General features: G+C 36.9%; 1 protein-coding gene and 1 pseudogene across 2 annotated transcripts in view; one reads left to right on the top strand and one right to left on the bottom strand.

The window, feature by feature from the left end:
• Positions 1 to 25,809, top strand: part of LOC114179662 (Insulinase (Peptidase family M16) family protein) — a 29,297-nt gene continuing 3,488 nt past the window's right edge. Inside the window, exons 1-21 of one of the 2 annotated variants that reach the window (XM_085671774.1) lie at positions 1 to 394; positions 517 to 592; positions 1,201 to 1,268; positions 2,308 to 2,399; positions 2,474 to 2,547; positions 2,636 to 2,679; positions 8,410 to 8,461; positions 9,387 to 9,509; positions 9,604 to 9,716; positions 9,807 to 9,969; positions 16,159 to 16,251; positions 16,517 to 16,602; positions 16,904 to 16,990; positions 17,084 to 17,187; positions 17,357 to 17,459; positions 17,625 to 17,720; positions 17,818 to 18,007; positions 18,115 to 18,176; positions 18,866 to 18,970; positions 20,069 to 20,270; positions 20,363 to 20,571. In XM_085671774.1, the coding sequence (XP_085527900.1) occupies positions 275 to 394; positions 517 to 592; positions 1,201 to 1,268; positions 2,308 to 2,399; positions 2,474 to 2,547; positions 2,636 to 2,679; positions 8,410 to 8,461; positions 9,387 to 9,509; positions 9,604 to 9,716; positions 9,807 to 9,969; positions 16,159 to 16,251; positions 16,517 to 16,602; positions 16,904 to 16,990; positions 17,084 to 17,187; positions 17,357 to 17,459; positions 17,625 to 17,720; positions 17,818 to 18,007; positions 18,115 to 18,176; positions 18,866 to 18,970; positions 20,069 to 20,270; positions 20,363 to 20,571 (2,262 nt within the window). In that variant the 5' untranslated portion in view covers positions 1 to 274. The remainder of the gene's footprint in view (positions 395 to 516; positions 593 to 1,200; positions 1,269 to 2,307; positions 2,400 to 2,473; positions 2,548 to 2,635; positions 2,680 to 8,409; positions 8,462 to 9,386; positions 9,510 to 9,603; positions 9,717 to 9,806; positions 9,970 to 16,158; positions 16,252 to 16,516; positions 16,603 to 16,903; positions 16,991 to 17,083; positions 17,188 to 17,356; positions 17,460 to 17,624; positions 17,721 to 17,817; positions 18,008 to 18,114; positions 18,177 to 18,865; positions 18,971 to 20,068; positions 20,271 to 20,362; positions 20,572 to 25,809) is intronic. The other variant, XM_028066077.2, reaches the window with a different exon arrangement.
• On the bottom strand, positions 20,958 to 22,292 carry LOC146888881 (secreted RxLR effector protein 161 pseudogene; annotated as a pseudogene).

Here is a 25,809-nt window from a genome sequence, read left to right as displayed (position 1 = left end):
CAACAAAACACGAGTATCAATCCACGTTGAACGAAATAGCGAAATATGAGTTAGGAAAAGTAAAATTGAATCAAAGTAGAGAGCAGAACAAAACAGAGTCTTCGTCGTCGTCGTCTTTCCTTGTCATCACGAAATATCAATCTTCCGCAGCACTCTTCTCAATTCGAGTTTCAAGCGCAAGGAACATAACAGAAAAACGCAATCATTACCACCTTCCATCGCCACCGAGTCAGAACAAGAACGAGTTAGGGTTGTAATCAGAGCGAGGGAGAAGATGGCTGTGAAGGACGACGTGGAAATCGTGAAGGCTCGCATCGACAAGAGGGATTACAGAAGAGTCGTGCTTAGCAACTCGCTCCAAGTGCTCCTCATTAGCGACCCTGTTACCGATAAGGTCGACTTCATCTTCGATCTTGATTCTGATTCCGATAGGATCAGATTCTTTTTTTTCCGTATCAATTCACTCGCTCACTTCACGATATTTCGGTTTCTGTGGTTCCATTTTTTTCGTTGCAGTGTGCTGCTTCCATGAACGTTGGCGTCGGTTACTTCAGTGATCCTGCTGGCCTCGAAGGCCTCGCCCATTTCCTCGGTATTGTTTTCCTTTTCCAGCTTTGACTGTACTCTGTCGGGTATAAGTTTCGAATTGTGTAGGATTCTGGTCGATGTGTTACGAGTCTGAAGAAGATTTCTTGTTTGAAGTTTGACAGTGCAATTGTATTTTATAATATGAACATGGTTTTGGCCTCAATATTAAGGCCTTTTTAGTTTCCGCTAAATTTTGGCGACATCGGCCATATTTGTCTGGGAACGTGATGAAACTGCGACAATTTATTTCAAACTGACATAACCGGTATTGTATTACAAGAGAGGGAAATAAGACATAGGATTTGAATGGAACGTTAAGCAATCCAGATACTTGATAAGAAGATAGGATAAAGTGTAGACATCAAAAAAGAGAGGAGATAATAGTTGGAGCACTTTGGGTTCATACTCGAGATATAGAACGTTATGCATTGCTGCTAGGAATAAAGAAAAATAAGATACTAGATTCTAGCATCTGAACTTTATTATTTATACCAAGAATTATATTTTAATGGCGGGTGGGGTGCTGATAGTTTACCTATTTATTTTTTCTGTTTGAAATGAAATTTATTTCAAGAATTTTATTCTGGTTATTTCTGCGTTTTTGATTGACAGAGCACATGCTGTTTTATGCGAGTGAAAAATACCCAGTTGAAGATAGCTACTCCAAGTATATTAGTGAGGTATCGTGATGTCTGCTCCTTTAAGTTGTGAAAAGTGACTTGGAATTTGGACACCACTCATTATGAAAATAGGCAACAATTATTTTTAACCTTTTTTTTCCTGATGTACTTTAGCTCTTCAATTTTATTTATCCATCATTCTATGAAATGAAAAAGTTGAAGAAAATATTTAGTGGTTGTTTCATATATCCTAATTCCTAATCTTATTGGCACTTATGGATAACAATGCCAGTCACTGTTGAAATTTTGTCAAAAACATTACTTGAATAAGGAGAAACAAATCCTGAATTGCTTGTGGAGCGTTAACATGATTGAGTATTTGTAACATGATTATCTGGAAGGGGAAGTGGGTGAGTGGGAAAAATGGCAGATTTTAAATATCTGTATTAGAATTTCTTGACAGGTGAGTATGACTTTAAGAAACAGAGATGTGTTTCCTGATTACATGTTATAATATAAGGGACATACTTCTAGGTCAAAATGAACTGTATAGATATTTTACCTTTTTAAAATGATTGTTTTGTCATGTCTGGACTGTATTTATTAAATGCCATAATGAATTTGCCATGTTTTTAAACTTGGAGGGTTTAGGATTTAAGACCTGGTTTTTTGGTTCTTGTGGTGAAGCGGTCAGAATGTGGTTTCTTTTGCTATCAAGTATTCCCAAGTGCTTGTTTGGTAGAAGGGCAAAGGGAATGGAATGGAGGGAAATCTGTATTTAACTTTTCTTTTTTTTCTGCAAACTGTACAAGAGTTTAATTTCTCATAGCTGCATTTTTTGAGCTTACATTGTTTTATTTTATGTTTTTAGTTTCATGCATCTAGTCTCCTACTCTGCTAGTATCTATGCTGATACATATTCTACTTTTAAGAATGGTTAAGAGTTTCAATTTTTTATATTGTATTAAATACCAACATCATTTGGGGCTTAGAAAGCTGGAGCAATTCTATTGATTTATTATTTTTTTTAAAATATTCTTAAATTTTTGTCAATCAACTTTTTTTTGGTTTCATTGCTGTGTCTGCCTTTCTAATACAGCATGGAGGAAGCACCAATGCTTTTACAGCATCTGAACACACCAACTATTTTTTTGAAGTTAACACAGACGGCTTTGAAGAGGCCTTGGACAGGTAGGTCCTGCTCTTTATTGTTTCCTCTTTTAATCCCTTATAGAAGTTCTAGCTCAGTATGATTTGTCTTCCAGGTTTGCTCAGTTCTTTACTAAACCATTGATGTCTCCTGATGCCACCATGAGGGAAATTAAAGCTGTTGATTCTGGTTAGACAATCTTTTCATTGTTTGATGTCTTTTGTTTTATTTCCTTGTTTCTTATTGGCATACTGTTCCTCTGCTTTCTCTTTTACAGAAAACAAGAAGAATTTATTATCTGATGGATGGAGAATGAACCAGGTATGTATGTGCTATTGCTTTTAAATCATCTTTAGGGGGGCTTTGTGGTAAAGTTGGTTGGTTGTTTGTTTGAGATGTAATTCAGTGTTGCTTTTAGGAGACAGATTTTACAGTAGTATAGGAGATCTCCTCTATTTTTGTTTATGATGGGATATAGTGTAATACTCATTCTTAATTATATAGTGGTGCAGAGTGGCCACAGAATGTTACATTGTATCCGTGCCTTTTTGAATAGTGGATGTAGTGGTTGTTGCAATTCCGTGGTCATTGTGGATCTAGAGTAAGGCTTTTTGCAAAACCCATTTTGCCATCACAACAGCCTCAGTTTTCGTTGGGGGTGTGGGGTGGGTTAGAGGCAAAGTTTTGATTTCCCTATTCTTTAGAATTTAAAAAATTCCCGTATAGGATATAGTTTCCAGTGCTTCTTCTTAACTCACCCACCCTTTATTCGTCTCTCTATATGATTGTTCTGAACTTTGAACCCCAAACCTCTGTTCTTTTCTCTCTGCAACCTTCTATTGATATTTAAGATATATTGCATTTAAAATATCAATGTCTTTCAGATTGTTTGTTTTCTTGACTTTTAATGTATCTTTTTGCTTTTAAAATCGTATGACTTTTTATTGTAAATTATGAATGCATTATGAATTTTGAGTAACACCCCCATTAAATTTAGAGCATTTATGCATGTATAACAACAATTGTGTGTATAATCTGTTGAGAATAAAGAAGATAGGGATTGAGATTAATCTCCCTTATGTATAAACCACACATAGGGTAATCTATTTATAATAGAGAGAGGTACAAGTAAAAAGAGTAACTGAAAATAAAAAGATTAAATAGAAGATATTGTTTGATATTGTGGTTATCAATATCTAACAATATTTTAATAATATCAAACTATATCTAACACTCCCCCTCAAGCTGGAGCATACAAATTGTATGTGCCAAGCTTGTTACAAATATAATCAATTCTAGGCCCCCGTAAAGACTTTGTAAAAATATCTGCTAACTGATCACTTGAGTTAACAAACTCAGTCTTGATGTCTCCAGACATAACCTTTTCCCGAACGAAATGACAATCAATCTCAATGTGTTTAGTCCTCTCATGAAAGACAGGATTAGAGCTAATATGAAGGGCAGCCTGATTGTCACATACAAGTGTCATTTGAGTAATATCTCCAAATTGTAACTCTTGAAGCAATTGCTTGAGCCAAACAAGTTCACAGGCAGCTGAGGCCATAGCTCTATATTCTGCTTCTGCACTAGATCTTGCTACAACACTCTGTTTCTTACTTTTCCACGAGATCAAGTTACCACCAATGGAGACACAATACCCAGATGTAGATCTTCTATCAGAAGGAGATCCTGCCCAATCAGCATCTGAATAGCAAACAACTCTTGTATGGTTATTAGAACCATATAACAATCCTTTTCCAGGAGATTTTTTAATATACTTCAAGATGCGAATGACTGCATTCCAATGATCTTCACACGGAGAATTAAGAAATTGGCTTACCACACTGACTGCAAAGGAAATGTCAGGACGAGTAACGGTAAGATAATTCAATTTCCCAACCAATCGTCTATACTGCTCAGGATCAGATATAGGCTCCCCCTGATTTGGTAGAAGTTTAGTATTGGGATCCATGGGTGTATCAACAGACTTTGAACTCATCAATCCAGTTTCCTCCAGAATATCCATGGCATACTTTCTTTGAGTTATAACAATACCATCATTGGACTGTGCCACCTCAATACCCAAGAAATATCTGAGTTTGCCAAGATCTTTGGTCTGAAAATGGTGACAGATATGTTGTTTCAACTGAGAGATGCCATGGTTGTTACTCCCTGTAAGAACGATGTCATCAACATATACTATCAAGTAAACACATCCAGCACTCGAGTGTTGATAAAAAACAGAATGATCTGTTTCACACCGAGTCATACCAAATTGTTGAACAACATTGCTAAACTTTCCAAACCAGGTCCTAGGAGATTGTTTTAGGCCATATAGTGATTTGCGAAGACGACATACCATCCCAGAAGACTCCCCCTGAGCAACAAACCCAGGAGGTTGCTCCATATAAATTTCCTCTTGCAAATCACCATTGAGGAAAGCATTCTTAACATCCAGTTGATAAAGAGGCCATTGTTTAAGAGCGGCCATGGCGATAAATAAACGAACAGAAGCCATCTTTGCCACGGGGGAAAAAGTATCTCCATAATCCAACCCAAAAATTTGAATATAACCTTTGGCTACAAGACGAGCTTTGAGGCGATCAATAGTACCATCAGGTCCAACTTTGATAGCAAACACCCACCTGCAACCAACAACAGATTTCCCAGACGGCAACGGGACCAGTTCCCAAGTTCCACTATTATGAAGAGCATTTAATTCATCTGCCATGGCCTGACGCCAACCAGGATGGGCTAAAGCGTCACGGACAGTTTTTGGAATGGTCACAGAAGAAAGAGAGGAAAGACATGTATAAAAAGGTAATGACAAGCGATGATAACTCAAAGCAATATAATGGGGAGAGGGATTATGGGTAGAACGCATACCTTTTCGGAGGGCAATGGGAAGGTCAGACTCAGGTGTCAGAGCCGGAGGAGACAGAGTAGTTGGCACTGGAGTGGAGTCACATGGTGGTGGTTGTGATCGATTACGGCGACTATAAACCTGAAGAGGTGGTGGAGGAGCAGGTGACTGTGGAGCAGGAACCGAGGGTGAAGAAGACACAGTAAGAGGGTCACAAACAATAGGAACGTTAAAGGTATTAGAAGAGTTGTTAGGATTGGATGGAGTCAGAGGTGAAGATTGACTCTTAAAATAAAGGGAGAACTCATTAAAGGTGACATCTGCAGACACAAAATAACGGTTAAGAAAAGGAGAAAAACATTTGTATCCTCTTTGTGATCTTGTAAACCCTAAGAAAACACACTTATGTGATCTAGGAGAAAGCTTGTCAAGACCAGGACTAAAATTATGAACAAAACATGTAGACCCGAAAACTCTTAAAGGTAAGGGATGAAGAGGTTCATGAGGGAATAAAATGGAGTGAGGTATGTTATTCTTTAAAACCGAAGAAGGCATACGATTAATGAGATAACAGGCAGTAAGAATGGCATCACCCCAGAAATGTTCAGGAACCTCGCCATGAATTAAAAGAGTGCGAGTGGTTTCCATAAGATGTCTATTTTTACGTTCAGCTACACCATTTTGTTGAGGGGTATAAGCACAAGAAGTTTGATGCAGAATGCCGTGAGAAGCCATAAATTGTTTGAAAGAATGAGAAAGATATTCACGGCCATTATCACTACGCAAAACTCTAATAGAAACACCAAACTGAGTTTTAATTTCATTAAAAAAAGATTGAAAGATATGAAATAATTCCGAACGATGTTTCATTAGAAATAACCAAGTGCATCTGGAGTAATCATCAATGAAAGTAACAAAGTATTGAAAACCTAAAGTAGACTTAACGCGGCTAGGACCCCAAATGTCAGAGTGAACCAAGGCAAAAGGGGACGAAGCATCACGTGTGACACTACGAGGAAAAGAAGTACGAGTATGCTTGCCTAATTGACACGACTCACAATCCAAACGAGACAACTTGGACAAGGCAGGGACAAGCTGTTGTAACTTGGCAAGGCTTGGATGACCAAACTGAGCATGAATAAGAGAGGGAGACTCCATAACTGCACCAATGTGTGTAGAGGGACGAAGATGATAAAGACCATGAGACTCATATCCTGTGCCAATCACCTGTTTCGAACTCCGATCCTGTAAACAGACAGAATTGTTGGTAAAAGAAACAACACAATCAAGAGAACGAGTTAGGCGACTGATGGACAACAGGTTAAAAGGAGACCCAGGGACATAAAGAACATTATCAATGGTTAAAGAAGGAAAAAGTTTAACAGTGCCAACACCATGAGATGAGACTCTAGAACCATCAGCGAGTGTAACAGAAGGTAAAGGATTAGTAGAGGATAAAGAAGAGAACAAAGATTTGTTACCAGTAATATGATCAGTGGCTCCTGAATCAAAAACCCAAGGACCAGGAGAAGAAGATTGAGTCAGACCAACAAAAGATGTACCTGTGTGAGCAACAGATGCAGTGGAACTAGAAAACTGTTGATCCTTATACCATTTGAGAAATTTGTTGTACATAACAAGTATATCGGATGAAACAGAAGAGAGTTCAGAACGGAAAGAGGCAGCGAAAGACGCCATAGAGGAACTGGAAGACACGCGGCTTCGAATGCTCGAATGCGGCTTCGAATGGCGCGTGAGGGATGATCAAAACTGTATGGTCGCCGGTCGGAACTAACACTCCGGCGACGACAACGGTGGTGGCGACTTCGGCGGCGGCTCCGGCGACTACTCCGGCGGCGGCGCCGGCAGTGGCGCCGGCGGCTCCGGTGGCAGCAGCGGCGGTGGCGGCAGAGGTGGAGGCAGCGATAGCGGAAAAAAAAAAAACCTTAAGCTCTAGATACCATGTTGAGAATAAAGAAGATAGGGATTGAGATTAATCTCCCTTATGTATAAACCACACATAGGGTAATCTATTTATAATAGAGAGAGGTACAAGTAAAAAGAGTAACTGAAAATAAAAAGATTAAATAGAAGATATTGTTTGATATTGTGGTTATCAATATCTAACAATATCTTAATAATATCAAACTATATCTAACATAATCCAAAACATTTATGTATATATAGAAATTCAGAATAGCAGCCATCCTACTATGTGCGATACTGTTATATCTTTCTTTGGGTTGGCTAGCTGCAACTATCCAAGGTTGATTACTATGATATTCAAGACAGTTCCTGCATCCATGTAGCTCTTTACAACTGTTAGATGCTAAATTGGTCTAAAATGCTGGAAGTACCTCATTTATTGCAATGTGGTGCTAACACATGGTTATCCAGTTCATGTGTCATCTGTGTGCATATGCCTCATGTGTCACTTCACTTGTGCTGCACTATTAGACTTCCCAGGTCAGAGTGTGTTGGAAAGTGTATCATCATTTAGATTTTCTTTTTCCTTATATTTTTACTTTAAGGATCACAGTTTTGTCCTTTTTCTTCCATTTTCCGTGTGTAGTGTGGCTTTTACTTATGGTGCTTTTAGTGTGATGAAAATTGAAAGTCAGTTTGGTAATTAATGCTTGAGGCTAGGGTCTCATGAAAATAGTTTGTTGCTTCTAAATATGGAAGAACTATGGTTGCTTCTCTTTCTGAATAGATTGATAAGTGTAAGAAAGAGCAGTAGTATTACCTATCTTGTCTTTTGTTGGAAGTCCTACATCGACTAGAGATAAGATTAATTCACAATGTATAAGTGGATGAAAAACCACCTTACAAGCCGGTTTGGGGGGGGGGTTGAGTTAAGCTTAAAGTCCAGTTCTTAACATTTTTCAAAAATCAGTCTAGGATTGACTAATCTTAATAACGTTTTTTACTAACCACAGAATAGATTCATAATTTATTTGATGTTCAAAGAGGTTGGACTAATTTGTTGTCTTTGGAGTTCATCCATTTTTCTTCCTTTCCCTGTTTCGTTTATCCTCCTTATATACTTTATGTTTTTTCTTCCAATATGTATTTGGATCATTGGGTGCTTTACTGGCATTGCAAATTTTGTTATTAAGCCTCTTATGGAGAAATTGTTGTAATCTCTCTTGGTCTCTCCCCTCCCTGAAACATTACAATCTATGCAGCTTCAGAAACATCTCAGTGATGAAGATCATCCATATCATAAATTTAGCACAGGTCAGTGGCATATTTAATTTCTTTTGTCTTTTAAACTCATACAATTGAACTTTTAACTTTTGCACCATCCTACTTGTGGTTGCATTATTTTGTCAAATAACTGACTGTTAGCTATCCGTTATGTGTCCAAAATCTTTTAAAGCATCCGTTATGATATTTTTTCCTAATTGTTTTTATCACTAAGAACAATTGGCTTCTTGATAAATATGATAATGAAGGCCAGGAGCTAGATTTACTATTTATTGAACTTGTCCTTTTGGCTTGTCAGATACATGTTGAATATTTTACTGTCAAAGCAAAACATTAGAAGTATTTTCAGACTGATGCTTTGTAATGCTTCTTGTGACATGCTTTGTTCATTGTTAAGTTCATTACTTTAGAGAATCTGTCTTTGTTATTCTATCTGCTTAAATGCATTATTGTTTATTAAAATTCAAATAAAATCTGTCTACTATGGATAAAATCAAAGGAGCATTTTGCTACAAACTTCTTTGAAGTACATTGGGAATGTCATCTCATTGCTATATTTTGATATGAAGACAGCAGATTCTATGATTTTAGATATTTTTGGATCTCTGTGTTTTCTTTTATCACGTTGATAGGTGCTGACTTCTGAGCCAACGTGAAGATATTTCCTTATAATTTCCCTGTAGTTTATTTTAAAAAATAATCAAGTTCCAAATGCCAATTATGTTTTTTTTTATAAATAATATGAATTTCATGTTATGTGCATTAGTATCATGTCATTCATTGGTTTGATTCTGAACATAAATAACTCTGGTGATTAATGCTTAAAACTTTAGTTAATAGTAATTTGTTCTAAAAGAAATATGTTTATCCAAATGAAGCTCGATTATTTGCAATAGCTATCTTTGTTGCAATATGCTTTTCATCATAATCATTACTGCAGTGCTCTAATTTTTAGGGAACTGGGACACTTTGGAAGTTAAACCTAAAGCAAAAGGATTAGACCCAAGGAAGGAGCTTCTCAAGTTTTATGATGAAAACTATTCTGCTAATTTAATGCATCTAGTTATATACACAAATGGTAACAGATATTTTGTTTACAATATGTCGGTTGAATTATTTTTTATCCTTTTTTAATAGCTTCAATCTAACTATTTGTGCATGGATATTTTCAGAAAGCCTTGATAAAATTCAAAACCTTGTAGAAGAAAAGTTCCAGGATATTAGAAACACCGACAAAAGTTGTTTCCATCCTTGTGGTCAGCCATGCAAATCAGAACATTTGCAGGTGCAGATTTTCTAGATCTAAATGGTAAAAACTAACCAATTTCTTTACAATGGATTCTAATCTATTTCTTATTTTGGGTATCTGTTTCAGATTCTTGTCAGGACTGTCCCAATAAAGCAAGGTCACAAATTGAGAATTGCATGGCCAATAACCCCTGAAATCCATCATTACACTGAAGGGCCAAGCAGGTATCTTGGGCATCTCATTGGTCATGAAGGAGAAGGGTCTTTATATTACATCTTGAAAAAATTGGGTGAGTACTCTCAATCTGTTGCACATTTCATTAATAGTTTTGTGGTTATTGTCTACTTCATCTGTTGCAGAGCGACCACTTCCCGCTACAGTGGCTGCTATATCGTAATGGTTTAGTGTAACAGCCATAAAAGGCCGAAATAGCAGGCTGAATAGTAGCTGTAGCGGGCATTATAGTGGTGTCATGTGTTGACTCCAAAAAAATTCCTGGGCAACTTTGGAAGGCTATTTTTGGGATTGTAGTTTCAAAATATGAAAACTACAGATGTATTAATGGTGAAAATGATAAAAGAAACTTGGAATGAGTAGACAACAATGATTCCTATTTAGGAAACTTGTTCTTGACTTTTACTGGTATTTACTTTTGTTTTTTAGTTAGGACACCTATTACTTTTTATATCTATATAATATGGTACACATTGTACACAAACTCTAAAAAAAAATAATGGTTACTTTGCAATGTACTATCTTGGTAGTGTTTTTGGAACTGGTTGCTATGTGCCACTATCAGAGATTTAAAACATAATCTTGACTATAAGAGGTGATCTAGTACATTACATGAGGGTCTCGCCCAGCAGGGCTGCCTAGTGAGGGTAGATGTCCGAAGCCTTGTCTTTGAAAGTATTTTGTAGTATTTGAACTCAACCTCCAACAAGCAGCATGCTTACTGTTGCACCAAGAGACTTGCCCTTAGGTCTTGCATATATTAATGAAAACATTTTATATACTCATACTTTAGAATGTTAGTTTTGCTGCACTACTGTCTGATTTCAACTGTGTAAAAACTTGTTTTGAAACAGATTTGTGTATGGTGGGGACTGGAATTTTTGTCTCCTCCCCTCTAGGCCATGATCTGTGCACAGGTTAACACCATCCCAATCAACCTTTAGCTTGACAAGATAAACGATAGATCATTTTAGAAAATGAGTTTTGGTGTAACTTAATTCTTCAAAACCAGCTTTGGGCACAACTTGCATTCATAGACTTAATGGTTTATGAGACTCTGCAATTCACATCAAGTTTTAGTTCCATTATTCATGTACCAAGCCCAATTGTGCTGGACATGATGGTGTATATTTAAAAAAATGAAGTCCTACATCTACTAGAGATAGTGTCAAATAAGGTATATAAGTGGGGACAATATTTACCTTACTATTCTGTTTTGTAGAATAGAATTAGTTCTGAACGACTTTGTAATAGATCACACTATTTCACATTGTTAAAATTATGATTACTATTGTATTGTACAACTTCCATAAAACTGCATTTTGGGTGAATGTACCTAACCTAAGGAGGGTTGAGGGTAATAGAAGATAACTTTTCCTTGTATTGTATTGTATTCTTTTCATATATATGTGCAGATGCACACACACCCTCACACATATGCATATATATACATATACATATACATATATAATAATAATATAGATCAGCTGAGCACAAGAACTCACTGATTTTTCTTTTGATCTAAATTCAAGTTGGTTTCAAGTGTTCTGTCTATCTACTCCTGTCACTGGACCACCACAACCAGACCCCTGTGGTTGCAGATGCACACACACATACACATGCATATATATACATATACATATACATATATAATAATAATAATATAGATCAGCTGAGCACAAGAACTCACTGATTTTTCTTTTTATCTAAATTCAAGTTGGTTTCAAGTGCCCTGTCTATCTACTCCCGTAACTTGACCACCACAACCAAACCCCTGTGGTTGCTGATGCACACACACATATGCATATATATATAATAATAATAATAATATAGATCAGCTGAGCACAAGAACTCACTGATTTTTCTTTTTATCTAATTTCAAGTTGGTTTCAAGTGCCCTGTCTATCTACTCCTGTCACTGGACCACCACAACCAAACCCCTGTGGTTGCATGACCAAAAGCCTTAAGACTCACTGATCTTCACCAGCTTGTCACCAGGCACACGTGTCCCACATATCAACTTGGTGGTGTTAAATTCACATTGGAGCACTGCCTTCATCTTGTTGGTGTCTTTTGGGCTTTTTTCTGTCTTTGGCTTCCTATTTGGACATACTTGGATAGTTGATCAAGTTTGTCTCCTCATAGTTTAGGGTTTTTCCTTCAATCTTCAAATATGTTTGTTTTCTTTTGTCTCTGGAATGACTTTTCCTATTTCTGCTACTTTTACTATGACCATGACAAAACTTAACCAGAGGACTACTTATCCTGGTTTGTCTCCATGGAGTTATGGTTCCTTGGTTAAGGAAACCATGACAATTACAAGGCTAGTTATGACTGTCTCACTAAAACAGTTATACTAACCACATAGGAAACAACCAGTAACTGCTTCACAGGCAGTTAAACTAAAAAGTTGTAACAACGTAGCTAACCAATAACATTGTCTAACAGTTGCACGAAGGCTAACCAATAACAGTTGCCTGTATTAATAAAATATTTTAAATACTCATTTTAGAAGTTTTTTTTTCTCTGCAATTCTCTGATTTCAATTTTGTAAAAACTGGTTTTGAAGTAAATTTATGTTGGATGGGGACTGGAATTTTGTCACGACCCACTCTAGGCCATGATCTGTGCACAGGTTGACACCATTCCAATCAAACTTTAGCTTTGCAAGACTAATGATAGATCCTCTTTGAAAATGGGATTAGGCCTACCTCAATCCTATAAAACTCTCTTTGTAAGCAGCTTGCAATGAAAGACTTAACGGTTCATGGGAGTTTGCAATTCACACTAAGTTTTAGATCCATTAAAAGGGTCACTCACCATGGTGTATCCATGTACCAAGCCTAATAGTGCTGGACAATTACACTAAAACAGAACAAAACTAATAGTTGTGATGATGAAAAAAACAAGGGAGAACCATTCCGATATTCTATTTGGGGAAGGATATTAACTGCACATTCAATAAAGATGAGAAGGTGAGTAATAAGACATGAGGTTGATCTGATAAGATCAAATTTGGGTTCTTATAACCCAAAATTCAAAAAAAATTCTCACAAAGAAAAAAGTTGATTTTTTTATTAGAATTCATGCATATCTTCATCGTATTACAGGTGTATCCTTTTATAGGATGAATTAGAAAAGACCCTTTGAATTCCACATTAATTCTTAATAAGTGATATTTAGTATCCACCAGTAATTAACTTGCTCTAATACTGCCATTAATTCCCATTATATGGATTATTGTTTCCCATTTTTAATTAAAAAGATAAAATTACTTAGAAAACTAAAAATTATGTTGATTTTCATCATTTCCTCCCTCTTCAAGGACATTCATACTTAAAATGTGATGAGTACACTTTTTCCGAGGGAAAGATAATACCAAGATCTAAGATCATCCTTCTATTAGTTTTCCAATTTTGAACTACAGTTCTTGCATGCAATATTTGGTTGATTGATATCAAATGATATCTTGTTGAGATATCTCATGAGAAATTCTTCTTCTCATTGTTGAATGATAAAAATAAGAATATCTGCACAAACATAAAAACGTCATCTTTATTATTATTTTTTCTTTTCTCTTTGTTGGTAACATCTTTTTCGTTTATTTCTTCTTTTCTCTTTTCTTCTATATTTTCTTCTTGAATTTTGTTTTCTCTCAAATGCTTCTCTTTCATTTCTTCTTCTCTCAACTCTTTCTCTTTCATTTCTTTTTCAATACTAATTCTCTTCCTACTATCTCTACTTTTTCTTTTTCTCCATCTTCCTTCCATCACAGTTACGACTGTCTTTTCCAATGCTCATCAATCATTCCCTTTTTATGTCTATACCTTTGCTCTTTCTTTTCTTTAATTCTCTTATTGAAATTTTCTTTCAATTTCCTCTCCATTTGTGAAACAAAATCATCAACAAACAATTTCTTATGTGCATTGAGTTGAAGAGAATTTTTAGCACTAGTCTCTGCCATAATTCCAAAAAATATTAAAAGTAGACATATAAGAATAAAAACCTCATTGAATATGATGAGCCTAAACTCTGATACCAATTAATGTAAAAAACAAGGGAGGTTCATTCTGATATTCAGTTTGAGTAGTGATATTCATGCCTCACTCAAGAAAGATGAGAAGGTGAGTGATAAGTCATGTGATTGATCGCTACCTTGATAAGATCAAAGTTGGGTTCTTATAACTCAAAATTCCAAAATGTTTTCACAAAGAGAAAATTCAATTTTCTGATAGAGTTGATATGTATCTCCATCATATTTCAAGTACATCCTTTTACAGGATGAGTTAGACAAGACCCTCTAACTTCCACATTAATTCTCAATAAGCTATATTTAATATCCTATTAATTAACTTGTACTAATGCTACCATTAATTCCCATTATATGGATTTTTATTTCTTATATTTAATTGAAAAGATAAAGATTACGAAGAAAACAAAAATTACATTGACCTTGATAAAGACCCATTTTGAGTTTAGTATTATATGTTGTTTTGGTGATTAAGAAAACTCCATGAAGATTCTCACTGGAAATTAAGATAACAATGTTATCTAGGTGTGAAGGTTCACTTCAAGGAGCTCTAGCGAAGAAGAGAAGTTGAATTACCATAAGAACATAAAACAAGAACAAAAACAAGTAAATTGCTGAAACTAAAGTGCATCAAAATAGAAGGAAGGATGAACAAAGATGGAAGACATGAAAGGGGGAGGGAAAGCTCAAGGATAGCACGCCACTTAGGGGGGCACGAAGGCTCGCCAGCCCAAGATGAGTGGGGATGCCGCCTATTGAGTGCTAGCTCAAGATAAGGCAAGTGAAGATGACACTCCTTAAGAGAGCACTCACAAAGGTCGAACAAGTGTGTGGATAAACTCCAAATATTCATCCTTTTTACAAGTCTTGAAGAGCCCCTTATATAGGTGATGGTGAGGGGTCTTAGCAAAAAAACAAAGCATAAGGGTGTTCCTACAAAAAGACAAACTAACCTTCTAGAAGCTAGGTCTAAATAAGGTGTCTTGAAAAGGAGACAACCCTAGCTTGGTCTCCAAGACTCTCCTAGGAGGCGCCTTGACTTTCTAGAATGAAGGTCAACTCCAAGCTTCTTCTTTCTCCCAATCTGTGCCTAGCATGAGTGGTCCTAATGGTGGGCTATCCTCCTCTCCAAGTGGTGTTATTCTCCTCCACTTTGGCATAAGCTTAACCTACAAAACAAACAAACAAAAGAGTTAACATGTCAAGTTAAGTTAAGTCAACTATGGTCAACAAGTGAACCAAAGGTCAACAAAAGTCAACTTAGGAAAAATCAACATAAAGAAATGGAAAACAAAGATAAAGAAGGGTTAGAGGCCTCCCTTTTAGTAATGTTCTAGTCACTCTTCTTGAAAGGTCCTCCATTGCTTCTTGGTGAGTCATGGACTCATCATACCTCCTTAGGATCATATCATGTAACAATGTAATTAATCAATAACATTGTCTACCAGAAGATACACTTAAATTTTAACAAGAATATTGCTCGAGAAAAAAAAAAAATAAATTTGGAAGATGGTTGATAGGAAATGGTTAGTTGAATGTAGAAGAATAGACTTTAATTGCAAGAACTCTCCTTCATTGTGAAGGACAAAAAATTTCATCGGTTAATAAGAGTGAGTTATAACTTAGGTTCTTTCAGGTCTTTCTAAAATCCTGCCCTCTTGAGACTTGTGTAAGTCTTGACTTACACAATAGTTTCTGAAACTTAAACCTGTCTAATTTTGTTTCCTATTTATATAAACTACCTTCACCTTATTCTGTTTTAACAGAATATTGATTTCTATGCCCTTCTTTTCCATCTAGTATATACATTTTCAGTGGGAGGTCTAACAATGGCCTGTATGGAATAATGGAATATCTTGTAATTTTGGGTTTTAGGCTTCAAAGTTGTATTATATGCAAGTGTAATGCAACTCTGTTTGCTGTGTATATGGATATAGTTATCTGAGCTAGTAGTAAGTTTGTTTGCAGAAGAAAACATTTTTCGCTTACACCTCCTTTCTCACTCGGTCCCTTTCTTTTTACATGGAATTGTTGCTGATTGAAGACGCACTATGCTTAAGCCTTTTGGATTTCCTTACCTTCATCATTGATAAGCATATGATTCTGTGGAGTTTGAATAAATGCTTTTCTGATACATGCTTATACATATATTCTAGCTTCTACATGTTATAAATTTCTCATTTTTAATCGCCTAGAAAAAAATTCCATTTGCAGGATGGGCTACAGGCTTGTCTGCAGGTGAATCAGATTGGAGTTTGGATTTCGGATTCTTTTCAGTTGTAATTGATCTTACTGATTCTGGTCACGGTTAGCTTTCTCTTTCTCTCTCTCCTCCATGTTTTCTTGTTTGTTGCACATATTTATCCTCTTTTAAAAATTTGTTAACTTGTGCCTGTGCTCTTGATTGCAGTTATGCAATTGTTAAATTTACTACTACTACCACTACTACTACTACTACTACTACTACTACCACTACTGTTACTACTACCACCCTTTTATTAATTTCAAGGTTTGTTATCTATGGTTTTATTGATTCTTTGAACTCATTTTTACCCTTTTTATTTATTTATAGAGCACGCAGAAGATATCATTGGGTTGTTGTTCAAATACATCGAGCTTCTACAACACTCTGGTGTTTGTGAATGGATTTTTCAAGAGGTATGGATCTAGTTTAAAGAATGAACAATTTTTAACTTTTAAGGGAATAAAAGCTCATTTTTTAAAAGCTTAAAAGTAACATGTAATGTAAGTAAAAAAAAGAAAAGGACAAATGTGATCTTACAATTGCAATCTTCATTGATGATTGTGATTTTGTGTATGCCTAACCTGTGGTTGTGGGTCTATAGTTTCCCGCTGGAAAATTGTTGAACTACATTAACATTTTGGTATCAATTTCTTTTCTTTTTTTGTTCCACACATGGTCTAAACAATATCTATGGATTTGTCTATGTTGATGAAGCTTTCAGCAGTTTGTGAGACCAAGTTCCATTATCAGGACAAAATTCCTCCCAGTGACTATGTTGTTAATATTGCATCAAATATGCAGGTACTCCATTTTTCTTTCGCTTGATAAGTAAATAACTTTGCAGGGGGGCTTCTTGATTGAAATTAAATTATTAATGGATCTTTTATTTTACAGTTTTATCCTGTGAAAGATTGGTTGACAGGATCATCCTTGCCTTTTAAGTTTAGCCCAAATGTTATCCATATGGTACTAGATCAGCTTTCTCCAGACAACTTTCGGTAGGTGTAACTAAATCAAGGCTATATGTTTATTTATATGAAGGTCTCCAAAGCCGTTATTTCACTCAACAAAGAAAAAAATTGATTAAAGTGTTTGAGATACTGTATCAGTCAGTACTGCTGTGACTTAATTATGATTAAATTTAAACTAGAACTCATTCTCACGCAGAATCTTTTGGGAGTCTAAAAATTTTGAAGGGCATACTGATAAGGTGGAGCCATGGTATGGAACTGCGTATTCCCTTGAAAAGATCACTGGCTCTGTTATTCAGGTATGTGCTTATATGAATAGTAATGTTGATTTTTGGACTGGCATGTTCATTTAGATAATTTTCTGTTTTTCACATGGAAATCACTATGTCTCTATTTTCAGTGATATGTCAAAATTGTTATGAAAAGATGGAACTTGATAGACCTCATAATGCTTGTATTTGCAGGGGTGGATGGCTTCTGCTCCTAATGGAAACATGCATCTTCCAGCTCCTAATAACTTCATTCCAACTGACTTGTCACTTAAAATTGTGCAAGAAAAGGTATAATATATTTTTTAATTATATGTATGAGTGTGGTGGTGGGGGTGGGGTGTTGCACCATGGTTATCTTGATCATATTATTAATACTTGGAAACAGGTGAAGTTTCCAGTTTTGTTAAGCAGGTCAACTTATTCAGCCTTATGGTACAAGCCAGACACATTGTTTTCTACACCTAAGGCTAACGTTAAGATTGATTTCAATTGCCCATATGCTGGAAGCTCTCCTGAGGCTGAGGTTTTGGTGCATATTTTCACACAATTATTGATGGATTACTTGAATGACTATGGTAGGTTTCTAGGTTTAGATGGACTTTGCTTCATACTTAATTATTTCTTCATATGTCTACTAAGTTGCTAAATACAAGTTGAAGGAGTTCTTAATTTCTTTTCTTAGCTTATTATGCTCAGATTGCTGGTCTATATTATAGCATAACTCACACAGATGGTGGTTTCCAGGTACTCTTGTAATGTTTTTTAGTTTGCAACATTACAATTTCTGAATTTGAACGTTAAATATGACTCTACAATCACCGTTGATGAATGCTAGCAAGAGGCTTTCTTTCACACTCTTTTCAACACTTTATTAGATGAAACTGGATAGGATTGAGGCCTAGTAAAAGATAGTGAGACTGATGTAAATTTAACCAATAATGACAAGTATTGAAAAGATAGTGTTTCTCACATTTCCTTAATCAATAATATGCATTATTGCATTTTTTTTTGTTCAATTGTAACATATAAGAGATCCTAAGTGATTTGAAATTTAATTGTTTAAAATATACCTGAGTTCAGTTCTACACTTTACTACTATAGTTGATTAAAATAACAGACATCAGGTAAAGGTTGACAATTTGGATCCTGATAATCATGAGTTTGATATTTCAAACCATAATAAAGAGTTAAATTTTTTTATTATACCAGGGAGGTATAACATGGACGTTTAATTTGGAAGATTTCCAATTCTCATTATGATAAACCCATAGAGTTTTATTTATCGATTAACTCCTTTTGTATACTAATTAAACCTTCAAGTTCTTTGGCTGCTTTGTACTATGAAATTTGTGTGGGAGTATAAATGAAAATAGAACAGAACTTAGTTTTTACTCTGCCCTTCATTCTCTTAATTAAAATGCCATATTTTTTAGGTGACACTCTTCGGTTATAATCACAAGTTAAGGATTCTACTCGAAACAATAGTTGAAAAGATTGCAACATTTGAAGTGAAATCTGACAGGTTTTCTGTCATCAAGGTACTTTAGCTTACACTTCTCACATGGGATTTAATCTTATTCTTGTCATTTGGAGATTGAATTGTTTTTTTATGTTGTGTACCATTTGGCAAGGCTGATTCATTGATGGATTCTTCTCTTCTATACACTGTGGTTTTCCTTCAAATATTGGCAATTACTTTCTTCCATATACTCTAGTATTCCATCAAATTTTTTAAATCCATTAGCAATTTCATGTCTAAGGTGTGCCTCATACTGGTGCTTCTTATACTCATCACTGACTTTGTCAACTCCAGTGACCAACTTCCAGACATGCCCACTAAATCCCTAAAGAGCTTCCGATTGACAACATTTGTAACATGCTTGACTCATATGGCATATATACGCTACAACTTAAGGAGTGTAAAAGATATGATCTAATCCTAGTAATTAGGGAAATATTTACAATTAATTATTAAGGATATTCTCCATTATTGGCCATTGTTAAGTTTCTCTATATTATGTTTTGAATGATTATAAATGAAATATTTTCATCTATGAACACAATTCACAACAATAATAATTTTGTTTTCAAATTTAAATAAATATATTTTCTAACCATGATATTTTGGAAACTAAAGTATAAATTATTTTTAAACGTACATGTAACTTTGTTAGCTATTTAACTTCACAATGCTAATATATGTGTATGTGTATGTGTTTCTTTGTGTTAAGTTTCTCTTACAGTCATGTTTTATTGGTGTTCATGAATCTTATGATTCATGACTTAGAAAATGGGCCGTCCAGTTCATAATTTGTATCACAACTCAACTACCATGCATGATAAAGGCCTATATATTGAAAAACGAATGAATCTGAAATTAAATACTAAATACAGAAAAAAAAGTAGATAAATTCAAATTCATACAATTTGTACAAGCATATAATTCCGTGAAATCCAGGGAGCCATACGCTAGTTTGTATCATAATAAGAAAATATGCTTACAAATGAGTATGAACATATGTGTTCAGTATTTGATTTATAAATTATGTATATCCACATTATTACAATAAATTTTCTCTTGATTTATTAATTTCTTTAGTCAAATTTATTTAGCTTTTCATATATAATTTTATCAGGAAATGGTAACCAAGGAATATCAGAATATGAAGTACCAACAACCTTATCAGCAGGCTATGTACTATTGCTCTTTGATCTTACAAGATCATACCTGGCCTTGGATAGAACAACTCGATGTGCTTCCTGCTCTTCAAGTTGAAGATGTTGCCAAATTTGTACCATTAATGCTCTCCAGGACTTTTTTAGAGTTCTATATAGCAGGTTCTTAGGCCTCTCTCTCTCTCTCTCTCTCTCTCTCTTTATGGATGGCAAGAGTTACTTTTATTTCAACTGGAGCGAAATTTTCTGTACAGGGAACATTGAAAGCCATGAAGCAGAGTCAATGGTCAAGCACGTAGAAAATGTTCTCTTTAATTGTTCAAAACCTCTGTGCAAACCTTTATTCTCATCTCAACATTTGGCGAATAGAGTTGTTAAACTTCAAAGTGGCATGAATTACTTCTACCCTTCAGAATGTCTTAATCCTGAAAATGAGAATTCTGCTCTTCTGCACTATATACAAGTAAGTTTTATAATAGTCTTTTGTTCATCATTTGTATTAAGATATGTCTGGCTGCCTAGACCAATATGCATCACTCCATCCTAATATGACTTTTGACTGGAAAAGCATATTGTTAACTTATGCCTATTTTTATTTTAGCTGTGAATATATTTCAAATGATGCCAACAGACCGAGTAACTTTGATGAACCTGGCTTTTAAAAGCTGTACTGTTAGTATATTGCTTTAATTAGTCTCTTTAGTGTTGTCATGAAAATTGACTTTCTGAATATCATCTTGATAGGAACCCTACCTTCTATATCAATTGTTCATGATAATTACATCGTATTGCACTCAATGTCTCTGTTGAGGATCATATATCCCTGGACAACAAATTTTTGGCATATCCAATGTGAAATAATCCTTAATTTTGACTAGTTGAAGTGTTTAATTTCGTACTATTTTAATTTGGTCTAGACTGGGCGGATATTCTATTACATGAATTTTCATTATGTACATACTTAGACATACTTGAGACTGAGACTTTAAAATATGAGTAGTGGACTACAATACTACTCTCTTCCTCTTCTATTTATAATGAAGCAAGCACGTACATATGAAAAGATATGAAAAAACTACTCTAAGATACTAGGCATGATTACATGCAACAGTAGATATGGAGTAGGTAGTTTCCCACACTCAACACCCTACACATAGGGTTAATGATACAATAGGTATAGGTAATAATTCTAACACTCCCCCTCAAGCTGGAGCATACAAATTGTATGAACCAAGCTTGGAACAAATGAACTCAACCCGAGGTCCCCTTAATGACTTGGTCAACACATCTGCAAGTTGGTCATTTGACCCAACGAACTCAGTACAAATTTCCTTGGTCATCAATTTTTCTCGAACAAAGTGGCAGTCAATTTCTATGTGTTTAGTTCTCTCATGAAACACTGGATTTGATGCAATGTGGAGAGCAGCCTGGTTGTCACAATACATCTTCATGGTCTGAATTTCACAGAAGTTAAGCTCTCGAAGAAATTGCTTTACCCATATGAGTTCACACGTGAGAGACGCCATTGCCCGATATTCAGCTTCAGCGGTGGATCGAGCCACTACATTTTGCTTCTTACTTTTCCAAGAGATAACATTTCCTCCAAGGAGGACACAATATCCCGTAGTAGAGCGTCTGTCAATAGGAGAGCCTGCCCAATCAGCATCACAGTACCCAGAGATTTGAACATTTCCTTTATCTTCATATAGCAACCCTTGTCCTGGAGCCTTCTTGAGGTACCTTAAAATACGGATGATGGCATTCCAATGTCCAAGACATGGAGTCTGCATAAATTGGCTAACAATTCCAACTGCGAAAGATAGATCAGGCCTCGTAATTGTGAGATAAATTAACTTTCCAACGAGCCTCCTATATCTCTCTGGATCGGAGAATAATTCGCCTTCTACTGTTGTTAACTTCTGATTCGGGTCCATAGGACTCTCAACTGGTCTGCAGTCAATCATACCTGTTTCTTGTAATATATCAAGAGCATATTTCCTTTGAGAGATTACAACTCCATCTTTTGACTGAGCTACTTCAATGCCCAAGAAGTATTTGAGGCTTCCGAGATCCTTGGTTTGAAAATGTTTACACAAGTGCTCCTTCAGTTGAGATATTCCAGTAGTATCATTTCCTGTAATAACAATATCATCAACATATACTATTAGGTAGACACATTTCCCAGGAGAGTTATGTTTGTAAAAGACTGAGTGATCTGCCTCACTGCGTCTTAACCCAAATTTCTGAACAATGGAGCTGAATTTTCCAAACCAAGCTCGTGGTGATTGTTTGAGGCCATATAAAGATCGATGCAATTTGCATACCATGCCAGACTCCCCCTGAGCAACAAACCCAGGAGGTTGCTCCATGTACACTTCCTCCTCAAGATCACCATGAAGGAAGGCATTTTTGATATCCAATTGATGAAGAGGCCAGTGACGAATTGCTGCCATTGCAAAGAAGAGGCGAATAGTAGTCATCTTGGCCACGGGAGAGAAGGTGTCACAATAGTCAAGGCCATAAACCTGAGTGTACCCTTTTGCAACCAATCGGGCTTTGAGTCGATCAACCTGACCATCAGGGCCAACTTTAATTGCATACACCCATCGACAACCAACAGCCTTCTTACCCAAAGGGAGGGGCACGAGCTCCAAGTATGATTGCTTTCAAGAGCCTGCATCTCTGCAATCATGGCTTGTCGCCATCCAGGATGATCAAGTGCTTCATTCACATTTTTGGGAATAACAACAGAAGACACTGAGGATAAAAGTGAACAATAGGAAGGCGATAATCGGTGATAGCTAAGAAAATTATAAATGGGATGTGGATTTCGAGAGGAACGAGTACCTTTTCTGAGAGCAATGGGCCAACCTGAATCACCTTCACCAGGAGTCGTGGGATCAAGAGACGAGGGAGAAGAATCTGAAGTAGGGGATTCACCATGTTCTGGAACAACTGGACTATTCATCGGCGTCCTGTGTTGGAGAGAGTCAATAGGTGGAGATGATGGCTCAGGAGGACTTTGGTCGAGACTTGGAGGGACAGGGACATTGGAAATATTGTACTCAACCACGGGAATAGGAAGGACCTGCTGGATGACATGGACATCTTGAACAGATGGAGAGAAGTAAGGGGTCTGTTCAAAAAATGTAACATTGGCAGACATGTAATATTTCTTGGTTTCAGGAGAGTAACATCGATACCCTTTTTGAAGTCGTGACTAGCCCAAGAAAACACATTTGAGAGAGCGAGCAGAAAGCTTGTCTAACCCGGGAGACATGTCATGAACAAAACATACACAACCAAAAACTCTAGGAGAAGTGTGAAAGAGAGGATTGTCTGGAAACAGAATGGAGAAAGGGACCTTATGATTGAGAGAGGAAGATGGCATCCGATTAATAAGAAAACCTGCAGTTAAGATGGCATCTCCCCAGTGATGGACAGGAACGTTGGCACTAAGCAAAAGGGTACGAGCAGTTTCAACTAAGTGTCGATTTTTTCTTTCTGCTATACCATTTTGTTGTGGCGTATGAGGACAAGTAGACTGGTGCAGGATACCATGGGAACTCAAAACATTAGAAAGAGCAGACGAAAAATACTCTTTGGCATTGTCACTTCTTAAGATTTTAATTACTTGACCAAATTGATTCTTGATTTCATTCAAAAAGGATGTGAAGAGGGATAATAATTCAGAACGATCTTTCATAAGATAAACCCAAGTACATCTCGAATATTCATCAATGAAAGTAACAAAATACCTAAAGCCAAAAGATGAGACACGACTAGGTCCCCAGATATCGGAATGGATGACAGAAAAACTAGAAGTACACTTTGATTGAGATCTTTTAGGAAAGGTAGATCTAACATGTTTTCCTAGTTGACATGACTCACATTCTAAAGTCTGGAGACGACTAAGTTCAGGAAACATTTTCTTTAACTTGGACAGGTGAGGGTGACCAAGCCGATCATGTAACATTTTAGGATTGGGGGCTGCAACACATGACACACGTGGACGAGATCCAAAATGGTATAATCCGCCCGCTTCATATCCTTCTCCAATCCGTCTCCCCGAGCCACGCTCCTGTATAACAAAAGATTTGTCATCGAAGGTTACAGAGCAATTCAATGTTTTGGTTAACTGACTTAAGGAAATTAAATTGAAAGGACAATTAGGGACAAAAAGGACAGATTTTAGATTTAAGGACGGAGATAAGATGGCTTGACCGACTCCCTTTGAGGATGTTTTAGAACCATTTGCGAGGGTTATAAAATGAGATTTTTCTTGGAATGAAATGGTTGAGAACAAGGAGGTATTACCAGAAATGTGATCAGAAGCACCAGAGTCAATTACCCATGAATTGTGACCTTCCATGGATTGAGAGATGCAAACAGTTGATGTACTTGGAGCTTGAGATGACTGTGCCAAGCTGTTGGATTTGAGGCGTAGGTACTCTTGATACTCGTCCTCAGTGAACTTGGAGTCAGTAGTCTCTGCCTGGGAGACATTGGCTGTTTTGGCAGGAAATCCATGTAAAGTGTAGCAGTTTTCTTGGGCATGACCCATCCTTTTACAATACGTACACTGAGGACGCCCACGACCTCCACGTCCACCTCCTCTAGTTCCACGACCTCCTCTTCCTCGGGTGGCAACCATGACAGATGGTTCCATTACAGCAAGAGTTTCTGGAGTTTGAAGAGTTGGAACACGTATCATGCGGGAGATCAAAGTTTCCATGGAAGGAACCTCATGAGAGGTCAAAAGCTGATCTCGGATATGATTAAAGTCTGGGTGTATAGCGCGGAGGATCATTACCATATAGTACTTGTCAAGCTTTTTCTTCATTTCATCTAGAGAGTCGACTTCCAAGAACATTCGAAGTTCTTCCACAGCAGCTTGAGCGTCATTCATGAATGACATCATATCATGGTTAGTCATTTTCATAGATGCCAACTTGTTCGCCGAATCATAGAGGCATTGAATATCATTTGCATAGATATTCTGAGTTCGCTTCCAAAACGAGTGGCAAGTTTTGAAGGCCCGTAGGGACATCAAAAGTCGTGGTTCCACCGATTGCCACAATAGAGCACATAGTTGGAAATCCGCTTGTTTCCACTGTTCAGCTTTTTCAGAAGGTATGTGGCTGTCATCTTTCTCAAGGTGTTCGTGGTGTCCTTGACCGAGAAACCACATCTCGACGGCAGCGGACCAAGATAAGTAATTTTGGCCATTTAGTTTCTCGGACGTAATGCAGGGGCTTCCGGAGAATGAAATAGCACTCCCGGTAGGACCTCCAGTGGCCATGATAAAGAGAGGATCTCGGAAAACAGTAAAACAGTGACGAAAACAGTGAAACAGTGACGATTTTCGACTTCGAAAGGGACGATTTCCACAAGAGGTGCTACTGAACTTCACCGGAACAGAGATTTGATGGTCAAAACGGGTAGAGGAGGCTCCGGCGACAGCGACGGAGGTGGCGCGACGACAAACTGGCGACGGGAAGGCGGCGCGTGAGCGGCACGCGCCTGATGGCAGCGAACGGACAAGATGCGCGTGGAGGCGCGTGGCGACGGCGCTGCCTGCGACACCGGCGGGGTTGGCTGTCGCGCGGAGAGGCGGTTCAGATCCGGTGGTTTCCGGACGGAACTGCGTCGGTGGACGGCGGCGGACGGCGGCGGACGGTGGCGGACAGCGGCGGACAGC

Source organism: Vigna unguiculata, chromosome 1, assembly GCF_037176805.1.
Source record: "Vigna unguiculata cultivar grain cowpea cultivar isolate G323 ecotype 2 chromosome 1, ASM3717680v1, whole genome shotgun sequence".
NCBI lineage: Eukaryota > Viridiplantae > Streptophyta > Magnoliopsida > Fabales > Fabaceae > Vigna > Vigna unguiculata.
The sequence above is the reverse complement of the archived record's forward strand: the minus strand, read 5'-3'. Positions and strand labels throughout refer to the sequence as shown.